General features: G+C 37.2%; 1 protein-coding gene across 2 annotated transcripts; it reads right to left on the reverse strand.

Annotated features, from left to right (window-relative positions):
• Positions 1–414: 414 nt before the first annotated feature.
• On the reverse strand, positions 415–24,422 carry C7H8orf37 (chromosome 7 C8orf37 homolog). 2 transcript variants are annotated; one of them, XM_023222912.2, is made up of 6 exons: positions 24,057–24,422; positions 19,100–19,187; positions 15,567–15,631; positions 14,948–15,013; positions 7,990–8,085; positions 415–3,280 (listed from the first exon to the last, which is right to left on the reverse strand). In XM_023222912.2, exons 1-6 carry the CDS (start codon positions 24,209–24,211, stop codon positions 3,127–3,129), a joined length of 624 nt encoding a protein of 207 aa, XP_023078680.1. In that variant the 5' UTR covers positions 24,212–24,422; the 3' UTR covers positions 415–3,126. The 2 variants fall into 2 exon arrangements, with proteins under 2 accessions (XP_023078680.1, XP_023078681.1); XM_023222913.2 differs by lacking the exon at positions 7,990–8,085 and having other exon boundaries at positions 2,491–3,280.
• Positions 24,423–24,426: the final 4 nt, after the last annotated feature.

The following is a 24,426-nucleotide window of genomic DNA, read 5'->3' on the forward strand; positions in this document are numbered from 1 at the left end:
ATATACCGCCAAGTCAACATGGTCTGTTCTTCCTAAACTTGGACCTGTTCCTTTGAATACCCATGTTATTTTACACGTGCATGTACACACACATCCTCTTTATGCATGCATGTATACACACACACATACATCAGAGTTATGGCATACTTCTCCTCCCCAATGTAAACAAATTATCTGTTTAACTGGATGCTTGGAAACTTTTCTGTTGACGCTAAAGCAATTTTTTTTTTGACTGGGCATGGTGGTTCACACCTGTAATCCCAGCACTTTGGGAGGCTGAGGTGGGAGGATCACTTTAGCTCAGGAGTTCAAGGCTGCAGTGAGCTATGATTGCACCACTGCACTCTAGTCTGGGCAACAGAGAGACTCTGTCTCAAAAAAAAAAAAATCATCAAAATGATTTCAAATTAATACCCATCCAAATCAATATTTTACTATAAAATAAAAGAAGTAAATAACACAGAGTAATTATTTATTACTCATTTCTAGGCAGGATGAGGGTCTGAGAGTAAAATACAGTTCAAATACAGAAGTTACCTGGCTTAAAAATAGTTACTTGCTAAAGACAGAAAATTATTATAAATATTAAAAAACAAATAGGCAAAACATCTTGAAAGTTTTATAGGCTTTGCATTTTAAAATTATAGATGATTAGAAACTATACTTTTCTTCTACTGATACTAAAATAGTTTCATTTTCAGCTTAAATTACAAGTTAATAATTTATCTGACTATATAAACATAATATTCTTTCTACATTTTAGTTTTAAATAGTACAATATTAAAAAGCTTATAAATTGCCAATAAAAATGGGAACTCACACATACATTTCTGACATTGGGGGATTATTATAATTATTATGTTATGGAATGCCAAACATAGGCAATGTATGTACGTTTTAGGATAGTTATAATGAAATAATAAAAGGGAAAAAAAAACCAGGACAACTTTGTCCCTTCAACGTAGAGGCAGTGTAGGTTACTTTGGGAGGCCGAGGCGGGTGGATCACGAGGTCAGGAGATGGAGACCATCCTGGCCAACATGGTGAAACCCTGTCTCTACTAAATTAGTAAATACAAAAATTAGCTGAGCTTGGTGGCGTGCGCCTGTAATCCCAGCTACTCGGGAGGCTGAGGCAGGAAAATCACTTGAATCTGGGAGGCAGAGGTTGCAGTGAGCCAAGATCATGCCACTGCACTCCAAACTGGCAACAGAGTGAAACTGTCTCAAAAAAAATTTCTTTTTTCAAATTAGTGATTTAGTAAATTTGCTTACTGGAATAAAAAAGAATTGCACCATTATGAATAATGTGTCAAATTCTACGCGGTTTTGAATGTATGGATCTTGTTGCTCTGGTATTTTTTTCCAGCAGTTGACTTCAATCAACATCCCCCTAGGTTTCTGACTCAATTACATGTAGATAAAACTTTTGGGATATAATACATTTTTATTAAAAGATAAAATCTGTCATAATATCCTTTTTTTTTTTTTTTTTTTTTTTTTTGAGATGGAGTCTCACTCTGTTGTCCAGGCTGGAGTGCAGTGGTGCAACCTTGGCTCACCACAACCTTCGCCTTCTAGGTTCAAGAAATTTTCCTGCCTCAGCCTCCTGAGTAGTTGGGATTACAGGCATGCACCACTACGCCCAGCTAATTTTTGTATTTTTAGTAGAGATGGTGTTTTATCATGTTAGCCAGGCTGGTCTTGAACTCCTGACATCAGCTGATCTGCCCTCCTCAGCCTCCCAAAGTGCTGGGATTACAGGCGTTAGCCACCACGCTTAGTCTGTCATGGTATCCTTAATACAAAAGTATTAGGATTGGCCATTATAAGATCTATTCTGTTGCAATGCTAGACTTACTACAGTAAATTTTACAAGTATGTAAATATGTCATGGCTAGGAAAAGGATTCTAATGATCAGATCTTCCTCCCTTCAGTAGGGTGGCTGGAATAAATTTAGCATAAGACTAAGAAGATTATAACTTTGTTTCAATTACTCCCTTTCAGTGTGCTCTGTATCACACATTTAAACTATATAGTACATATGTAGCAGAGGGTTTGTGGCAGATTGGAAAGCTCCCAAAAATCTCTCAATGGGGTTGATAACTAGAAATTTTGAGGGATCTGATTTCCTGAATGTGCTGCTATTGTAGGGCTCCTCAGATCTCAGTGATGTCAGGAAGAAGCCCAATAGGTTACCTGCTGGTTCAGTTATGCTTTGTCTTTTCACTTACTCACCTAATAAACGATATGTTAACCTGATCCTACCAGAAAAGTCCACAGGCTGCCTGAAAATTATATTACTTGTTGTTTACTTCATTTGATGGAGTTTTAGGCATTAAAGGATAGAAAGTACTTGGAAAATCCAACAATAACCTGTACGTATTAGGATTTTTATGATTTTGGATGCATCAAACTCTTTTTATATATTATTGGGTATTCAAAATAGAAAATAACTTTTGATAGTTAAATGAACAAAAGAGGGAAAAATAAGCTAAAACTGGTAACATATATTTAATATTGTCCATAACATTGCTTTGAGTTGATGAGGTAAGATCAGCTATGAGGCAGTGTTTTTGCAAAACACCTGCAACTACTCCTGAATACCCTTCCGTTAGCCACTGATCACCTGGTTTCTGCCATGTCTAAATTATGATCTTTGGTAACAAGAGATCTGACTGGAGGAAGTGTTGTAGACACTCCTAAATGACCTCTTTGCCCTGGCTGGCTTTATCCACTTTAACTGCTACAAGTGGGGGAATGTTTTGCTAAATGTATTAGCAATCAATATTGCAGCTGCTAATGAAAAACTAGGTATTTGTATGGAACTCCATAATCAAACCTCCATTAAACAGAAGACAGATTAATAAAGAATGTAGATGCCTGTCACATTAGTAAAGAATGTAGAAAGTGAAACATCCATATATCAGGAATAATTCCAGAGTGTTATAATACATTATCTTCCTTAGTCCATTTGGTCTTCAAAACTGTATGTAGTTGTATCAATAAAATTCACTGCCTTTTCCCACAGGGATTGGTATTGTTAGGGACTATTATCTAAATATGATGATGATTCATGGAGACCGCTCTCATGGATACATCTGTCCGAATGTGCAGTCTGCATTCTTAATGTTTACCACAAACCCAGCGAAGCTGATGATCTGTCTGAAGGTCAGTCACTTCTTCAATAGTTCTCCAGCTACACTGGCAGGCATATGCCCGTGTTCCTTTCTTCTTTACCAACTTAGCTTTTAATTTGTGGAATTCTGGCATGTTGTTCCTATCAGTAAAACAGGAAAGTTTTAGCATAGTGCCTTTGTTCAGTGCTTAATGATTAAAAAAAAAAATTTTTTTTTTAAAAAGGTCATTGCTTTCTTTTCTTTTCTTTTTTTATTTTTTTTTAAGGAGTCTCACTGTTACTCAGGCTGGAGTGCAGTGACATGATCATGGCTTACTGCAGCCTTGACCTCCCAGGCTTCTACCTCAGCCTTCCAAGTGGCTGGGACCACAGGCATGTGCCACTATGCCCGGCTTAAAAATTTTTTTTGTAGAGACGAGGTCTCAGTATGTTGTCCATGTTGATCTCAGACTCCTGGGCTCAAGTGATCCACCCACCTCAGCCTCCCAAAGCGCTGAGATTGCAGGCATGAATCATGGTGCCCAGCCTATTTTCTTATTTTCCCAGTATCCAAACACTAAACAATCAAGATCCCCTCACACTAACATTAGATGATATGCTTTGGTGTTCTCTTTCTGATGGTATTTCTTTGACAGTCTGTACTTTTTATGGCAATTCTCTAGGCCAGTTTATTGACTGTTGTGGAATACAATAACCTAAAGGGCTGAAGAATTACGAACATCCTCTCAGAGATAAAATAATATGAAAATAGGATGGAAAGGATGGTGGTTCATCTCCTACCTCAGATACTCACCTATGCCGTATTTTAAAAGCCTGCAATATGGCAAGTTGAGAGAACATCAGAGGCATAAAGATCATAGGTTTCTGATGAATTAACTATAGAAAATTTTCATTAGTTTCAATGATCTATTTACTCATACTATCAGCAACAAAAAATCTATCCTGAAATAAATATTAATAATGTTGAAATAATTAAATCAACAAGTAGGGCCATCATAAAAATGATAACCACTGGATTTGATACTATTATAAAAAAAGACTATAGAAGTTTAATTAATAAAAAAATCAATTATGATTTCATGATAATCCATGTAATGAGTTCATATAAACATTCCATGGCAAAGAAAAATGGAAAAAAATTTTTAATGATGAAAAAATACAAAGTGAAAGGACGAAATACAGTATGAATACCGGAAAAAGAGAGACAGTACCTAACCACTACTTGTGGATATCACAACAACAGAAGGCAGGCTACAAAGTGCCCTCTGCTGGTCAATGGGCACCACATTCAGTATTACACTGTACAAAATTCAGGCACAATTTAGAAGGTTAGAACCTCACAAAACCTGAGAGATTTTCCAAGCCAACTGTCTGACTTCAGGAAACAGACTGACCAGCTAAACAACTTAGCTAAGGGAAGAAATGAATAATCTAAATTTTAACAGAAAGAAAAAAACCCTGCCAAAACTAGGTTGTTGAGGAAAAATGTCCTTTATTTGATCTGCAAAATATTTTGAAAACTTAACATTTGATACTTGACTGAATCCTTAGAGATTTTAGGATTAGGAATCATGAATAGGCAGGGATCTAATTATGACATTTAAAATGCTTTTTAAAATGCATATATCTTAAAAGCTTAGGGAAACATCATTCAATTCCTTAAAGAAAACACATGATTTAATAGAAAAATAAAAGCATTTTCTTCAGCTGTTGTGGCAAGGTGGTAAGTATAGCTTACACTTCTTTCAGAATGTTCTAAAACTTGTCTGGCTGTGGGGGGTCATGCCTGTAATCTTGACTTTGGGGGTCCAAGGTGGGTGGCCCACTTGAGCTCAGGAGTTCGAGACCAGCATGGGCAACATGGTGAGACCTCATCTCTACAAAATTAGCTGGATGTGGCAGCGCACACCTATATTCCTAGCTACTCGAGAGGCTGAGGCTGGAGGATCCTTTGAATCCAGGAAGTGGAGGTTGCAGTGAGCTGAAATTGCAGCACGCACTCTAGCCTGGGCAACCCGGCTTGCGAGACTGGCTCAAAAAAAAAAAAAAGGCCGGGTGCAGTGGCTCGCACCTGTAATCCCAGCACTTTGGGAGGCTGAGGCGGGCGGATCACAAGGTCAGGAGATCGAGACCATCCTGGCTAACACAGTGAAACCCCGTCTCTACTAAAAATACAAAAAATTAGCCGGGCGTAGTGGCGGGCACCTGTAGTCCCAGCTACTCGGGAGGCTGAGGCAGGAGAATGGCGTGAACCCAGGAGGTGGAGCTTGCAGTGAGCTGTGAGCTGAGTTTGCGCCACTGTACTCCAGCCTGGGCAACACAGCGAGACTCCATCTCAAAAAAAAAAAAAAAAAACTCTAAAATTTCTCAAAGTTAGGATACATTAACTTCTCTCATCTGTAAAACAGGACAATAAAACAACTGAACAGCATTCCACTATGTAACATTTAAATTGTCTTTGGTCATTGTCCACTTCTGGTTTCCTCAGTGATTATTCCACATCCTCCTCCACTCTCTTATTTTCAGCAGATCACATCTTCATTCTCAAAACCAGGCCACCAGGTATGAAAGTCTTCAATTTCCTGGCAAGCTCTCCCTGAACACATCAGTACCTTGCTGGCTTCCTCTCAGTCATAGAGGTCTTCCTTTTCCTATCCAAGGCTCACCTCCCATCAGTGCTCTTGGCCTTATTGTCTCTACTAACTTGCTGCTCACATGCTTGTCCCCGCCCATGTCTCCCTTCCCCTGGGTTCCTCTCATCTTATGAGCCCAGTATCTAAGAGTATCATAGACTGGCTGCTGAATAATGTCTACAGGTAAACACCAATATACTGTACAAAATAAATATCAATTATTTATATCTTGGTGGTGGAGACAGCCTTATTCTTTAGCTGTTCCATTCTCTTATCTCCCAGAGACATTCCTAAGTGTCTTGAAAACTGAGACAGTATTTTCTACTGATTTAAATAATGACTACTTGTTTATTTTTAATAGTATAATAAATCCTCTAGCTGTCACTGTTTTATCTAAAAATACATATATTTTAAAACCAGGCTGCCACATATCTAGGGTAAGCCAACTGGTGTTCTTGATGACTCTGAGATGCTGCAAGTTCCTCAAGTACCAACTAAGTTATCCATAGTTTATGCCTGTGTTCTCCACTGTCTTGATGTTACATGCATTTTATTATCCTATGATAGTTTTATAAAAATTCATGCTTCATCTTGGAGACATATGGAGATTATAAGCCACTTATTAGATTAACTAGTAGATAGTAAATAGCAGAGTTTAGAAAAGTCAGAAAAGGAAAAGTCAATCTGTAATTAAAAGCCAATTTTTCCACTTATAGGGTAAAAAGTGGGCTAAGCCTAAAAGTATGGGTTCCTGACCTCAGATTCTGGGAATATGTTAGGCTTTATTTGGATTGGAAACTGTAAAATTTTTAAAGTTATAATTTTTCCATGTATTTTTATATTTGAATTGTGTATATATGTATGAGGAGGATTCAAAGTTTTCATAAGATTTTCAAAGTGGTTCTTGATGTGAGAAAGTTTAACAACTATTAAATTAGGGTATACTCATAGATTTACCCAAGAATGGCTGCCAAAAGAGGTGTAGGGGAAAGTCTCTTACCCTTTTCTTTATGCTATTGAAAAGTGCTGCGGTAATATACTGTATTAATTTTTAGCTTTAAATTTTTAATTGAAAATGTCAATGTAAAGTTCAAATATATTTTTATAACTTGTAACACCTTAAAGATATTAGGTATTCTGTAAGTGTATAAGAATGTACAAATTATATAAATATGAGCAAGACATTATCTCAGCCACAAGGAGAAAGGTAGTCATACACCAACCTAAGAGCTTCAGTTTTATATTACAGTATATAATAGGTCCAAAGCACTGTGAATACACAGGAAGGGAAGAGTTTTCTTCCAGTTGAGAGAGTGGTGAAAGAATCAAGGAAGACATGTGATGAACTTTACTCTGAAGGACAGGTAGGGTTTAGGTAGATAAAATGCTGGGAAGGCATCCTAGGAGGTAAAGAGGTTGTACCAAGTCAGAAGCAATGGGAGCCTTGAGTACTCTCATGTAAATAAAATCTTTCAAAGGTGAAATATACACTGTGGCAAGACAAAGCTGGATGATGGATGGATGGGAGCTGGATTATGGAGGGTCGTGAACGCCATGCTAAGGAATTTGGACATTATTCCGTAAGTGGAAGGGTGTTGAGCAGTAGGACGGTATACTCTGAGCTATGCTTTAATTCTGAACAAGGGAAGGATGGTCTGAAAGAAGAGACTGTAGGCAGAAAAACCACCGAGGAGGTTACTTCTGTATTCTTGTCCAGAAGTAACATGTCCTTATCTAGGCTGACAGCAGGCAGATGGAGAGAAGGAGATGGATGACAGAAACACAGTCATGCATTGCTTATGCTTTGTTAGGCAATTCCATCATTGTGGGAATATCACAGATTGAGCTTATACAAACCTAGACGGTATAGCCTACCACACACCTAGGCTATATGGTATAGGCTACAAACCTCTACAGCATGTTACTATTTATACCAGCATCACCGCAAACATGTGCAATGCATTGCAGTACAATATTACAATGGCGATGATGTCACTAGGTGATAGGAATTTTTCAACTCCATTATAATCTTATGGAACCACCATGTATATATGTATGCAGTCCATTGCTGACTAAAGCATCATAATGTAGCACAAGACTATATTGAAGAGGTGAAGCCCACATGATTTGGCCGAATCCGCCCAGACAGAATATATCAAAATAAGAAATATAAAGTACTTGGTACTTTTTTCAGAGTGAAGTTCTTTAGTAACATACCTGAAAAACAGATAATCACATGATTTGTCCCACATATAGTCATCATAGCTGACTACCAAGAAATCACAGGCTATACAACGCAGATGGTCACATGCTCTGTTCAGAAAAAAAAAATTGTATATTAAAGATTATTGGTATCTTTAAATGTGAAGACACGGTGATTTATTTATGGGATATACCACATATTACAGACTACCGAATAAACAACAGAAAAGTACAGATTAATCTGATTATAAATCTTTATACTAAAGCATTATTTGCAGTCTAAACCTTAAGGTTAAATTTTTGCACAAACCTATTTTACTACGATCTTGTACACTGAACATACATATATATTATATAGATACAAAAGAAAATAGATTTGTAGATCTTTTAATTCCATGGTTTTCAAATTAGGTCTGAGGGAGATCTTCACATAGCTGACTTCTTTAAATGCTTCCCTTCCTACTGAAATTTTCAGGAATATCTCTATCAAAGAATATGTCACATGACATTGAAATGAATCTGTTTTTCAGATAAGCTGATTAAGCGCTGGGAAAAGATTGTATTTGTTTGCTGCCTCACAACTTGGCATAATGCACTCATTCACTCACTTGAAAAATATTTATTGAGAGTCTGGTATGTGCTAGTGAGATTCTATATTCACAGAGCTTCGATTGTAGTGAGAGAAGAAACAATGCTCATGATAACTAGATTATATACTAATCTGGAGGGATATCTGAACCAAGGTGCACACTAACATGTATAGCATGATCCTATTTTTGTAAAAACGACCCCCCCAATAAATTCCTATATAGGTGGCTAGGAGTTTATAAGAACATGGAGCAAAATGTAGAAAGTTACATACTACACAGTAACACTGGTTGCATCAGGAGTGGTTGAATAAAGGGAAGGAAGGGAGATTATTATCTTTTTCTTTATACATGTTTCAATTTTGTTTTTATTCTTCCAGTAAGCACATAATACTTCTGTAATGAAAAAATAAAACAAACTCATCATTAGATTTTTTTCATTTATTTCCTTTCAAAGTTCAGATATGCTAATTTCAAAACTGCAAATACCTTTGGCCTGAAAGTTTCTTTGAGAATAAATGCTTTGTATTTCTAAAAATACTATTAACTATAATAATAATGAAACATTTAAAACTTATACAAGTTTCATAGGCAAGTCCATATTTTCTTTCAAACTTAGCAATTTATGAAGTTGCATTTCTACATTTGGAAATTCAACAACTACATTTGTACACATTTGAACTCAGACTTCGAATGTACAAGTCAGGAAATGCAAAATGATAGTTCCCAAAGTTACTATGACCTGCTTTCTTATGCATACATAGTTTATTACATGATTGCACAGAGTGTTAACTTTAATGCCTTAATACACATGTGCAATTTGGCTGAATTATTGCTGTTGTGGGAACTATAATTTAGAATTCCTGACATTTTGTATGTGTAAAATCTCAACCATAATGTTAAATACAGCTTTTTAATTTAATTTAAAATTTAGTAGTTTATTCAAATCTATTCACACCACCACATTTTCCTACAAACACTGTCCTTTGAGAAACATAAAACTAACTTGCAGCTAAGAAATCATTCCACTGCTACGATTTACTCTATTAGATCATAATTAGTACCAGTCTATGGAATAATCCAGTCTTGCAAGTAGTTTAAAAAATAATTGAGAGTAAAATTCGATTGGTTTGAAAATGCCTTTGTTTTATCTGTAGTACTTATTACTGCCACCATGCTTCCTACTACTATTCTCTCCCCTTTCCATCAACAAATGAAAGACAAATCTTTTTCTAAAATCTAAAGTCATTCAGCATTACCTCAAACCAGAGCTGTATCTAGAAATCAAACAAACAACACAAATAGGCAGGATAGATTCAATTTCCTTTATGCCCTGGCCATGTAAATCAGTACTTCTTTTCAAGGCTGAAATATATTTCTCTTTCATAACTATGTAAATAAAAGCATATCTAATATAAAGTCATGACTCTAGTGAAAGACAAACTGTCAGGTGTTTCCTTCTAAAATGTAGAGAACATCACACATGTCACCAAGAGCTTTGTTCTTTTGTCCAGCTAATAAGTAGAATTCACTATTTTAAAGATGTTTATGACAAGAATGCCCCAAATCTAACCCAATATAATCTTCTGCCCAGACACTGTGGTTCTCTGTTAAATCCTATCAGATCTACACAATGGGACTAGAGAAACTTGAGGTTTGGACAGTTTGAAGATAACAGCAGTTTCAACAGCAACATCAGCTAAGATTCTTCCCATACATTACATGGCTTTCTGCTACGTGATATAATAGAAACCATAATGGATTAGGTATCAAGTAACCAACTTGAATCCTTGCTTTGTAATAATTGATATGACCTTGAGCAAGGCACATTATTTGGGAGTCATTCTTAACAACTTTCTCTCTTACCTTCCTTAATCAAGCACTGAATTCTGTCAATTCTATATTCTAAATACTTCAAATTTGAGCTTTTCCCTAAGTCATTGCTACCACGCAGGTCACAACTCCCATCTTCTCTTTCCTGTCTTGCCCCTCCAACTCCCAAGCCATTTTCTGCACAGCAGCTGACATGACTTTTTTAAGAAACACAAATCTGGCCCATTGCACACAGGACATACTTTTTCCAAAATCCTCTAAAGGATTACAGGACCCTAAGTCAAATGTCCCTCCACTCTCTCTCCAGTCCCCTCAGCGGCCATTCTTTCCCATTATGCTCCAGCACAGCCAGATGCTCTCTGTTCCTCCCACCAGAGGAACACCCTCAGCTCCTCCCCTTCTCAGGGATCTTCTAAACATGTGTGTGCTCTGGCTCCAATGGTCACCTCTCTTTGCCTAACTCCTACTCATTTTTCATATTGTGGTTTGATTATCTTCTCAGAGAATTATTCCTTGATCCTTCATATTAGTTAGAGTGCCCATTATCTATGCTTATAGTATGCCATACTTTCCCTTTATGTCACATATCAAATGGAAATTAAATACTTATTTGTGGGATATCTATTTAAAGCCTATCTCCTTATCTAGACTGAAAGCTTATGGAGGACAGGAAGTGTCCATTTATTTGTTCACCATAATTTGTTCATTTAATCCTTAGGACCTACCAGGTGATTAATATGTGTTTGACGAATTTAACACAAGTACCTCCATCTCTTCATTTATAAAATGGAGGTAAAAATTCTTGATTGGTATCTTGGGTTTTTCTCCTGTGGAGTAGGTAAGTCAATATGCATATATAAAAAGTGCTCTGGACAGTATAAAGTACTTCACATATAAAATGTTGCATATGCAGATGAACACATGTGTTTATTTTTCTATGGGTGAAAATTGTGTGTCATGAAAGGGGCAACTAATAAAAAATCTGCGAATACAATATTTACCTGCACATATATATGCAACTGGTATCTCTTCTTACAGCTATGCAGGAGATAGAAATCGGGTATAATTGATTTTGGCATCCCACTTGGACTAACAGTATGTGATAGGAGCCTCGAGCTATGAAAACAGGCTGTTCTTTGGTTTACTGAAATTCCATCTAGCATAGATTTTGTCTGTGCTAGAACTAAATCAAAGTACACACAAAATATTTCATACATAAGAAAATCTCAATGAAATGTTTACTTTTTAGAAGTATACCAGAATGTATTTTTTTAAAAGATCATTCATGAAAACAGAAGGCACCTGTAAGTATATGTATTTCCTGAGATTAAATGGAAAGCTAGTAGTAGAATAAATATTCTAGTCCTTGAGATATAACAAGAAAGCAGGACTAATGGATGAGAAAGACACCTTAATTAGAACCCTGTGTGCCTGCAGTACCTAGCTGTCTTTTCCACCATAAGCATATTTTTCATGTATTATTTCATTTAATCCTCAGAGTATCTCCATGAAATATGTTTAGTTTGTAAGAGTGAGGAAATAGGTTTTAGAAGATAACATCCCTTCTTTAGGCTTCAGAGCTTGTAAGTGGCAGAGTGAGGCTTTGAACTCAGGCATTCTGTCATCAGAGCCCTTCCGTTTCATGCCACAGGAGTAATCATGTGCTGCTTTGTTCCTCACTGGCCAATGTTTTGCCTTTCATTGATAACCTAGCACAGGGTTTACGACATGGGCATTCAATGGATTTAAAAAATGGAAAAAGTTCAAATGGGAAAATCAATCTGCAGTATGTGAATTAAGGTAGCAGGAGACATGCATTAGAAGGGAGTGTTGTTTCAGACAGGGAATACATGTAAATATACTCAGACGCAGAAAAACGCAATTGGAAAGTACAGAATGACAAGCGTCCCAGTGGAAGTGGAATATCTGACCCAGGCTTTAATTGGAGCTGAAGGAACTAAAGAGAAAAGAGGAACAACAAGGATAACAATTTGGTAAAGCAAATAGTAAGTTTAGAGTTAATGTGAGACAAATGGCAACTCTCACTTCCCTTCTGAATAGAGGAGAGGCACTCAAAATAATATTTTAGGGATATTATCTTGAATGCTATATGTGGGTGATACTAGAAAAGATGGAAGTGGATGCTAACTGGGAAACTGCTGCTGTGGTTCATGGGTGACTTGATAGATGCCTGGAATAGAGGAGGCATGGCTCTGAAAATGACGGAGACAAGTCCCAACTGAGTTGAGACAGGTAATTTAGGATTGATAGCAACAACACTAAATTCACCTCTACAAGCAGTTTGTAGCTCTAATTTTTTTGTACAGAGAGTCCTCGATACATGATGATTCAATTGCTATTAATTCTTCTTTATAGCTCTAACAGCAGGTAACATTCCGGTGGATTTATATTAGCCTTTGGCTGCCTGGTGTTCCCATATAAGGCTTCTCCAGACTCCTAATTTCACTTTTGTCCTATAGCCCTACCTTCTGGGCATTGTCCTTGGATGTAGGCTGGCACCACCACAACCCTCCAACAATGTTTTTTTAACTCCCACTTCTGTTATTCAATACAGTTAATTTGCCACAGTGATGTTTTGGTCAACGATGGACCATATATACAACAGTGGTCCTACAGGATTATAACGGAGCTGAAAAATTCCTATTCCTAGTTACATCACAGCTGTCCTGTATAGCACAATGCTTACTCATGTGTTTGCGGTGATACTGATGTAAACAAACCTACTGAGCTGCCAGTTGTATAAAAGTAGTGCATACAATTATGTATCGTACCTAACACTTGATAATGATAATAAACTATGTTACTAGTTCATGATTTTACTACACTATACTTTGTATCATTATTTAAGAATGTACTCCTTCTACTTATTAAAACAAGTTAACTGTAAAACATCCTCAGGCAGGTCCTTCAGGAGGTATTTCAGAAGAAGGTACTGTTTTTATGAGATGACAGCCCCATGCATGTTGTAGCCCCCCCAACAAAGGCCTTCCAGCGGGGCAAGATGTGGAGGTGCAGGACAGTGACATGGATGATCCAGACCCTGGATAGGCCTAGGCTAATGTGTGTGTTGTGTCTTCATTTTTAACAAAAAAGTTTAAAAAGTACAAAACAATGAAACAATTGAAAAAAGCTTATGAATAAGGATACAAAGAAAGAAAATATTTTAGTATAGCTATACAGTGTTTGTGTTTTAAATTACTATTAAAAAAGAATCAAAAGTTAAAAAAAGTTTATAAATGAAAAGTTTTAGTAACCTCAGGTTAATATTATTAAAGACTTTTTAAAGTAAACTTAGTGTAGCCTAAGTTACAGTGTTTATAAAGTCTACACTAGCGTAATGTCCTAGGCTTTCACAGTCACTCACCACTCACTCACTCACTCACCCAGAGCAACTTCCAGTCCTGCAACCTCGGTTCATGCTAAGTGCCCTATACAGCTGTACCATTTGAAAAATCTTTTAGAATGTATTTTTGCTGTACCTTTTTAATATTTAGATACACAAATATGTACCATTGTGTTACCACTGCCTACAGTATTCAGTGTAGTTTACATGCTACACAGGTTTGTAGCCTAGTAGTGTGTAGTAGGCTAGTACACCACCCAGCCTAGGTGTGTAGTAGGCTATATCATCTAGGTTTGTGTAAGTATACTCTATGATGTTTGTACATGAGGAAGTCACCTAATGACATATTTCTCAGAATGTACCCTTGCTGGTGACGTTTGACTATATAACAGTTATCCCTCCAGAAATGTGGTCAACATGCAATCATATAACTTAGGCTGTTCTTTCTTAAAAAATTAACAGAAAGTAAGTGTTTTAGAAATAACTAGATAAAAATATTTTAATAAAGTAAGCTAGGTAAGTAGGCCTCGGCCAAAAATAGAACCAAAAGCAGCAGGAGAGTAGCGTTTGCTTAAAGCCAAACTGTTTGCCCATATTATGAAAGTGCCAATGGAATGTGCTAGGACTATGGGGCTAACATGGGTTTGGGGTAGGTGGCATCATGACTATAAGACTGCCCAGAAAGAGGTACTGAGTGAGAAAGCAGAGGTAGGAAGGGCAGGGAAGAGACAAAGAATGTAGGGTTTCTGCTTTTGAAATATGTAAACATGTAAAATCAAGCAACTATGCTTGAGAATGTTTTGGGTAATGCAGACCTGTAGCTTTGCATGCTAACTGGCCAAGGCAGTGTGGGTAAGGCATCATGTATCTGCATGGCCACTTTGCTTCCACTGCCTGGAAAGAAGTTCACTCTCCTGTGTCCTGTGGAAACAAAGCTGGGACTGGAGCGATCCAGGCATTTCAAGTGGGGCTTAGAAAGAGCATAAAATGAATAACACATACCTAACATCACAGCTTTCAATAGCTATCTCCCAAGAATTAAAAACAAAGAATTCTTAGATTAGCTAATAAAAATACCTCTCCTTATAAAACAGACTGATGCAAAGATGTTAAGAACTACATTTTAACAACGGGGCATCCATTTGGAAAAAACTTAGTAAGAAAGTATAATACATTTCTGACAACCTACCTCCATGAAATATTTGTTCCAATCCCACATGGAATAGAGCTTCCACCAAGGTACACCGGACTGCAACTAGATGTGTTCAACAGATGCAAAAATATGAAGTTATAACAAAAAATAGGAGAAGTTAATTGGCTATGTTAAAAAATTTTCGGTTTTATTGACTTTATGTTCTTGTAATCAAATTGTCTATTTTCCCTAGCAAGCCAACCATTTCAAAGAAGAGCTATTTATTGTAGGATCACTGCTTTATTGGATATAACCTGTACATTCAGGAACACTCAAGGAGTTAAAATGAGTAGAAGAAAAATGTGTTTGCCAAATAATGTAAGGGACAAAGTAAATACTGAAGAATATAACAGAACATTAATTTTGAGAAACTGTTCACACATTTTTTAAATGGCAGAAAATTATTTACAATAGCAATAATCCCCCATTCATGACATGAAGGGGGTCATAGACCATAAGAACACTGAAGATATTGCTATTGGTCTTTCTCCTGAAGGCCAACCAATGCTTTGTTGTTCAATGTTACTGCTGTTTAAATGGTAACAAAATCTACTAGACTGTGCTCATAGTGTTTGCGCAATAGTGTGTATAAGTCACCAAAGCAATCTCAACTTACCTTTTACCAAGGCCTTGAATGGAAGCTCTGACAGATGTGTTACCTGAAGATTTAGATTTTAATTTCTGTTAAAAAAGCAAAACAATAAAAGGCCACGAGTAACTTAGAAAACTGTAACATGAAAACTAATATTCCTTATAACAAGAATATTTTCTAAATGACTTAAATACACATTTTGATGGCATCATTTTTAAGTTTCTGAAATAAAAACAATGATCAAAACCTTTTAAAGGCAAAACGGAAGCAGAACTCCCTAAGGAATGTGCAAATTACTCTACTAACTTTTAGGCTAGGAAATTGATATATTGCCATTATTAGCATGCTAAGATTTAGAGTCACTTTATAACTCTTCAGTTAATATTACAGTTCAATGATTTAATATGAAGGACCTGCTATTTAAAACCTCATTCTAGAAAAATTCAATTGAGGAGGAAAAAAACCTCAGGCTCATTTTTAAAGGCTGTGAATGTGCGTCATATGAACTAAAATTAAACTAACCAAGCTCCTGTGTAACTTCAGGAATATTAATTTTGATCAAATGGAATGGTATCAACCAATAAATGTTCAAGGAAAATGTAGAGCTACCTAGTCACAACCATACAGTAGTTCCTATATGGTTACATAATATCATCATCATTAGCAAGCATTTATTAAGTGTTAAGTGGTATATGGTACCAAACATAAACCAACCACACACTAGGACCACCGCCAAGGAGAGGAAGTGAGATGGAGAAAAGGCAATTTAAACTATGCAGAGTCGTGCCTTCATTTTACATAGTGGATGAAGAAATTTAATAGAGGCAAAAATATTGTTTTACTATGTCGCTCAACTCTTATTTGATGTTAAGCAGAAATGGAAAAAATTTTGGCACATGTCTGAAAAATAACAATATGCACGAATCTTTCTGTTTGGGGAGCATGTTTCATGTGCCATCCAGACTCATGCTTATGACTCTAAGCTGGCACACTCTGAGGTTCGTTGTTGGTTCCTGGACTTTCTTGTGTGGGTCTGGGAACAGTTCAGAAATGCGACAGAATGGGAGAGCTGGGGGTGCGGTGGGGGAGTAGTATTTTTAGGGCATAATATAGCCTCTAATGACAACACTGGCATAGACCATCTGTTTATCGATGTTTCTTTTCTTTTCTTTTTTTTTTTTTTTTGAGACGGAGTCTCGCTCTGTCGCCCAGGCTGGAGTGCAGTGGCGTGATCTCGGCTCACTGCAAGCTCCGCCTCCCGGGTTCATGCCATTCTCCTGCCTCAGCCTCCCAAGTAGCTGGGACTACAGGCGCCCGCCACCTCGCCCGGCTAGTTTTTTATTTTTTAGTTGAGACGGGGTTTCACCATGTTAGCCAGGATAGTCTTGATCTCCTGACCTTGTGATCTGCCCATCTCGGCCTCCCAAAGTGCTGGGATTACAGGCTTGAGCCACCACGCCCAGCCCGATGTTTCTTTTCTTAAATGTTTTTTTCCCCAATGAATGTTTTACTTAGACCTGCTATCTCCTTTGAAGGTTGGAAAACTGGACATAATACATAACTAAAAAAGGAAAAGATCATGCTTAAAAATTTATTTCTTCATGACTGTAAGAGCTACTTTTATTTCAAATTAGTATATCTTAAAGCCAAGCCAGAGAATTAATTATCTTGTTCTGAAACACCTTAACTGAAAAGATAGTGCCTCATAAACAGATATGCACCCTATACTACTTAATAAATAGTGAATTGTTCAGATGATTAATGAAGAGCAACAAAATGATGTAATTTTTTTCTACCATTAATTAGTACTACAAATTGGCACTACTATTCAGTGCTTACACACTTACTTGGTACTGAGGAAGTATTCTGTTTGCAGGGTTCAGGTGACCCTTGAACAACATGGGTTTCAACTACACAAGTCCACTTATATGCGGAATTTTCCCAACCAAACAAGGATAAAAAATACAGTATTTGTGGCATGCAAAACCCCATATACAGAGGGCTAACTTTTCATATAGGTGGGTTCTGTAAGGCTGATTGTGGAACTTGAGTATGTATGGATTTTGGTATATGTGGGGGGTCCCTGGAACCAATCCCTTGAATATACCAAGGAATGACTATATTTAATATTGCTATTGTGTTTACATATTATTCAACTTGGCATCAGTGTATTAATTTACTTCAGGTGCATTGAAAAAGTTTAATTTTGAAAAATTCAGATCTTAAAATCTATACTAGTCATTTGATTTTTAGTCTGGGTGACAAAAATATAAGTGGTCTCTATCCATATTCTTACCACAACCATTACCTAGATGTTTTCAGTCCACTGTTTTGCTTTTATCTTCCCTATCCTTTAAAAAACAAAACCCTGCTACTATAGTTATTTCTTAATGTTTTTTGTGGTCTTTATAAATTAGACTTCTATTTTTGTATCTTTCTTTTAAATCTAAAAGATATGCTTGACACACACCATACTGATAAAAATTAAAACACATAAATTCTCATATACTGCCCAGTATGAAAAATGTTAAGTGATAAAGTCACTTTGGAAAACAATTTGGCAATGGGTAGAGTTGAAGATAAGCACACCTTATGACCTAGGAATTCCTCTTCTAGCTTTATACATCCTAGAGAAACTTCTGTATATGGGTAAAAGAAGCCATGTAAAGATATCTAATGAAGGAGTAATCACTGGTTTTCCCTGTGTACATGTTAAAATTTGTATGCCTTTTCTCCAATTAAAAAGAAGATATCTCATGAAGCATTATTTGTAATAGCAAACAACTGAGCACAATGTAAATGTTCATCATCAGGGAAGTGGATAAACTGTGGCAGTTATATAATGGACTACTGTACACAGTTACAATCGTTTATGGTTATATACATATGTAATAAAAATGTATGGATGGAAAGGATAAATGGTTATCTTTGGGAAGGAAGGCAATAGAGTAGGATTTAGAGAGGTCTTAAACTATATCTTTAATTTGCACTTCTTTTTTAAAAAAAAGGTCCAGTGAAGCAAATATGGCAAAACATTAATATATGTTTAATATGGGTAGCTGTCATGGTACGTTCAGTATATAGGTTACTGTTATATTATTTTGTGAACTTTTTATGCAGCTAAAATAGACACATAAACATTTAAAAAACTGAAATATTAACAATTTAGTCATTGCTTCATGGGATAAGAGCAATGGCATTGCATGTGAGGTGCTAAGCACATTCCTATAATGAAAGCTGTTTGTTTTTGGCCTTTTAGAAAAGTGTTCTTAGAAACTACAAATAAATACAAGTGACCAGCTTGATGTGTGAGTTGACTTCTATGCTAACAGCTTTTCTAATTTGTTATTCTTACTGAGAAATGCACAGGGAAACACATACTGAGAGTTTCTAATATTTTACTGCTTCTACAGCTCTTTAAGTGTAATTTCTTTAAGTAATCGTATTTCTCGGAATTCAAAAGATAATGTGTAGCTACTTGCGTCTTCTTTAAGACTATTCTAAACATGTCTTGAAATAATGACAGAATTACTACATATTTATAACACTTGACTTACAGAGGGCTTTTTGTCCAAGTTGGACTCTTCAAATATTTCATTAATAAGACTGTCAAGATCATCTTCTTTTTCAAATGTTTCTGTTGATCTGAAAAGAAAACATATGCAGAGAAAATTCGCCTGAGGTTTATGAGCAGATAAAGCTAGTATTGGAAGAGTTTTGCTTAAAGTCCGTTAATTGAGTTGATAGTAGAAAGATAAAAGTGATTTTAATTTTTTTCACTGTGGATATAGTCTAAGTTTGTTGAGACAAAGATATATTTTATCAGGTACAAATTCACATATGTTCTATACTATTACATACTTGATATTACATACTTGAGACATTTAAAACTATATACATTATATTTGAGAGGAAGCTGGGTATGTACTTATCTAAATTACATAAAGCATGTATTTAATGCAAAATATGTACAATGATAAGCAGAACCTGATATTATAAACAAAGATAATTTTAAGAGTCTTCCTGACTTTTCCCCTAAAGGTTGCATTGTAAGTCAACCATATCTCTTTCAAGAGGAGCCAAAGGTCATGTAATCCAATGACCACCCTCCCTCCAACCCCCAAAAAAGGTGCTATTTGTTAGAATATCTCAGCTACTCAACTACCTCTACCTTCTGCAGGCAAAGTCATCACTGGATTATTAATACAACCACTACTGCACAGAACTTCTATTTAATAGCTGATGCTAAATAGCTAATAGCTAAATAGTAAGTATTGACTGAATACTTACTATAACCCAGGCATTGTCCTTAGTCTTTACATGAGTGTATCTTTATTTAACCCCATTTTATAGATGAAGAAAAGGCACTGAGAGATTCAGAAATCTGTTCAAGGTCATATAAATAGTGGGAGAAAAGGCTTGGAATTGAATCTAGGGCAGTCCCTGCACTTCATACTATACAACATTAACTTGCTTTAGCGTTTATATGAAGTAGATGCTGTACATCAACTTTATAACTTCATTAAATTATTTGTTTTAGAAGACACGTTTTTTAGTCAAACTCTATAATTTCAGAAATGTATTTATTCTGACAATTTTTAACATAGGCCTTCTTCGTTACATCTTGGAGTAAAAAAATTTAACCTGAAATAAGAAAAGCAAGAGACTGCTGCCTACTACCTAATGGTTGATTCTATCTGTCTCCAGGCTTAGCCTCTTCAGTTGTACTGTAACTTTTACCCTTAATGTCTTTCACTGTATACTGGTTTCTTCCTTTGACTTAGAAGTATGCTCAAGGCTTTCTTCTTCAAAGAGACACTTCAAAAAACCCCTCTCTTAAAGCTGCCACCCTTTCCTACTCACTACTGAAGAATAGTCTATATCCACGATTTCTACTTCCTTACAAGTAGACTAGATTTAGAATCAGCTGGGTGTTAATCCTAGACAGGGGTTTCTCAACCTTGGAACGACAGATATTTTGGGTCAGATAATTCTCTGGGGTGTGTATGTAGGGGCAGGAGACTGTTGTATATTGCAGGATGTTTTACAGCATCTACCCACTAGATGCTATTAAATAATAGCACACCCTTCCCAGGTGTGACAATAAAAAAAAGGCTCCAGACATTGCCAAATGCCCCTTGGGTGGCAAAATCATCACCAATCTAGAGCTACTGACCTAGTTTAAATTATTTAATCTCTCTGAAACTCAAATATTTTATCTATAAGAATGATATATAGATTACTATTTAAAATTTCTTTCAGGTGTAATATTCTACTTCTGGCCTCTAATCCCTCAACTACAGTGAAAGTCTTCTCTCAAAGGTTTCCACTGCCCAAATCACTACAATATAATGGTGGTTCTCAGTTCCAATCCTCTTTAATCTTTCAGAAGCATCTGACACTGTTGGGTACCAATTCCTTATATTTCTTTTTTGATAAGAGGTGGCTAAGATGGCCTCTTAAAATTCTCTTCTTTGGCTTTCAGGACATACTCACTGGGGTATCCTCCCTCATGCAATTTCACAATTTCAAGAATCAGATGCATCCAAACTCCACCAACCTAGTCAGTACTGTTACAGATCCAAATTACCAGCTTACATAAGATTCTGGTCTGTTCTTAGATCACGCAATTTCACAATGCCTACACTTGCCTATGCTTTGCTATAGTAATAACAATAAAGTCAACATTTCATTGAGAACTCATAATTTTAAAGGACTGTATAAGACATTTTTTGGTCTTCTGATGTGATAATAATCTCAATCAAATGTTATTAAGCTTTTACTGGTTCCCTCTCTGACTCTGTTTCTGACATTCTAATCTTTTAAAGATATAGTTTCTGCTGAAAATAAAAGGTATATTCAAAATAAAATATAAACACTTAAACCTATAATTAAATGTGACAGGTATATATAAAAGCTTAAATCTAGATGTACTATGTCCTTGTGATTTAGCAATATGACTGTAGGCAAGTAACTAAGCATTGATTTGGTCAGTGAAATGGGGTAACAGTATTCACCTCATAGGGTTGTGAAGATTAAATGAAATAACATATATAAAGCACTCAGCATACAGAAAGAGCTCAATAAATGTTGGCTGTTATAGCTATCGTCTAGAAAGCTATATTATCTTTAAATATTCCCATCTGTATCATCCTGAACCACTTTATTCCTATTGCAGTTCCTCTCAACCCGCATCAGTCTTTTCTTTTTTTTACTAATCACATATTTCTTTTTATCATTTTGAACACTTCAACAAATTGCATGTTTTGACCCCTTACATTAGCAGTTGTTCCTGGTATCCAGGTGTAGCATGGTCATTTATAGTATTATTTGCAAAGCTATCATTTTAAGAGGTAATATCAGTATTTTAACTCTTATGAGAGATACAGGTTACACTGCTATACAATTAGTAGGTAATCTCCTGTTAATAAATTCAAACATAAATTGTTCCTAGCTTTTAAGTATCAATTTTGGCTCAAGGAAAAATTTTAATATATAACATTATAAACCAGGTTGGGACTATATTTGGTATAAGGTTTAGGCCCTTTGTTGCTGTTTTTTGTACAATTTACAACTACATTGCCAGATGAAAAGTTTTAATATAAATGACAACAGTACTGGTTCACTACGGCTTTTATGTTATTTAGTACTAAAAAATCTAATGTATTAAGGTGGGCTGAGGTACTAGAAACATTATGGATGAATTTTAGTAGAGCAAGAACAGGCATGACACAACCCATGGTTGGAGAAGATCCACATAAATAGTTCCTTCTATTTTGAGCAGCTTGCTTCAATACATCCTGCCCCACCGCATGCTAGTTCTCCTAAGATGAACAGCTCTGAAAAGCTCCTTGATAGATTGGCTCTATCCCCTAGAAGGACAAATGAAAAGTACTAAAGCAACAACTGTTGTGGGATACGGATGGTAGATGTGCTAATAGGCACATAAAGAATTCCAGTATACAAGATAATAAAAGTTAATGAGAGTGATATTTACAACATCCAGCCAAATGAGTGTTAGCCCGTTCATAGTAATTATAGTTGTCTCTAATTTTTGTTTTAAAATGTTGCTCAGAACTCAACTAACTTTTAGAAATTTTGTTTATGTGCTCCTTTAGAATTTTTTCGATGCTTTTATCTTCGCAGAGTGAATTTTTATAAATAAATGTCACTGGAGATAAGCCAGGTGAACTGGATAGTAACAGAGCTGGATAATACTTTGGGAAATCACACATACACACACCAAAAAAACAAAACCAAATCAAAGATGCAGCCAAAAAATCAACGGAGATGACGTTCTTAGATTGATTCAAGGTTGCCTCCGTGTAATTTCACAAGCGTTTCCAAAATATTCTAGGCAAGAGGCAATTTCCAAAAGATTCTAGCAAGAGTTGCTGAAGGACAATACTCTGATGCAAACATTGTTTTTTGAGGGATTGTGGGGTAAATGGGGAAGTGAAGGAAGTCCTATTATTTAATAATTATATGGAGGAAAAACGACTGGTAAATTTGAAAGGTAGTTTTTTTAGATCAAAAACCAAAATACTTAAGAAATGTCCTTAAATTTCTATATGTATGCCTGGGACCCTTAACTAGGGGGCCATGGAGAGAAGGAAGGTAGACGATTTAATGTTCACAATAATTAACCCTTTTGTCATGAATCTAATCTCATCTTAACTCCCTGAGTTAAAAACAAACAAACAAACAAACAGAGGTGCGATGGCTCACAACTGTAATCCTAGCACTTAGGGGAGGCAGAGGCGGGAGTACAGCTTGAGCTCGGGAGTTCAAGACCAGCCTGGCCAACACAGCGAGACTCCGTCTCTACGAAAAATACAAAGTAGCCGGGCGTGGTAGTTCGTGCCTGCAATCCCAGCTAGGGTAGGCCGAGATGGGAGGATCGTTTGAACAGGGGAGTTGGAGGCTGCAGTGAGCTACGATCGTGCCACTGCATTCCAGCCTGGGCAACAGGACAGAGCTAGACTCCATCTCAAAAAACAAAACAAAACTGAGCTAAAGACAGAATTAGGATTGGCATGGGGAGCGGGGTCTGAGTCTATGGGATGAAGTTGTCTAACAGGCCCCTCACAGGGAGATGAGAACCGCTTGGCCACACATAGGCAAAATCTGGCCGAGGTCAGCACAGTCTTCTTGGCGTTAAGAACGGGGCGCCTGAGGTGCACCCCGGTCCCCGACTAGAACCTCCTAGGCTCTGGCAGGCAGAAACAGGGTGAAGAAGACAGGCACGGGCCGCGGGCTCTGCGGAAGGGCGGGACCAGCTCTCTGCGGCCTGCCGGGGGGCGGAGTCTGCGCTGAGTGAAGAAATGCCAGAATCCGCTTAGAGGGTCGAGGGGTGCGCTGCCGCTGAGGATAGGGCGCTGAGGGTCTGAACCGTGATGTAAGGAGGGGCTGGAGTTCGCGGGCACGTTTCTTTTGGGTTGGGCGGCGGAGGGGCAGCTTTAGGGCCCGGAGCAGGGTTTTACCAGAACAGTCCACCCCTCCCGCCCCGTTAACCTGAGATTCTCTTTCGCCTCGGCTTGGTTCCAGTCGCTACTGTGTGTGCCGCCGTCGCAGCCTTTGGGCTGCTCGACCACGCCCCGTCTTAGAAGGTCAGGTGTGCAAAACTTGGACTCGACTTCATCCAAGAGCTCGTCCAGGTCCTCCGCCATCTTGAATCGCCTGGCGTTTTCCCTTCGAATCGCCAGGCTCCGGTGGTTTCCAGGGATAACGCGGGGACCCGGCTGGCTCACGTTCCATTAGGCGTCCCTGCGCATGCGCACCGCTTCCCATGGCAACCCGGCGCCCAAGAGGGCTAGCGGCAGAGAACGCGGTGGGTTCGTGAGGGGCTGGCGCATGCGGGGACGGAGTTCGGAGCTGTCTCTGC

The sequence above is a fragment of the Piliocolobus tephrosceles genome, chromosome 7 (genome assembly GCF_002776525.5).
Source record: "Piliocolobus tephrosceles isolate RC106 chromosome 7, ASM277652v3, whole genome shotgun sequence".
NCBI lineage: Eukaryota > Metazoa > Chordata > Mammalia > Primates > Cercopithecidae > Piliocolobus > Piliocolobus tephrosceles.

What these genes read in the sequence shown, in the direction of transcription:
- C7H8orf37 (XM_023222912.2), bottom strand. Translation starts at nt 24,211, where the DNA reads ATGGCGGAGGACCTGGACGAGCTCTTGGATGAAGTCGAGTCCAAGTTT. An exon ending in ATTCAAGGCCTTGGTAAAAG is followed by an intron (nt 15,014 to 15,566) that starts GTAAGTTGAGAT and finishes GAACACATCTAG; the next exon opens with TTGCAGTCCGGTGTACCTTG. An exon ending in TGTGATTATCTGTTTTTCAG is followed by an intron (nt 3,281 to 7,989) that starts GTATGTTACTAA and finishes TTTTACTGATAG; the next exon opens with GAACAACATGCCAGAATTCC.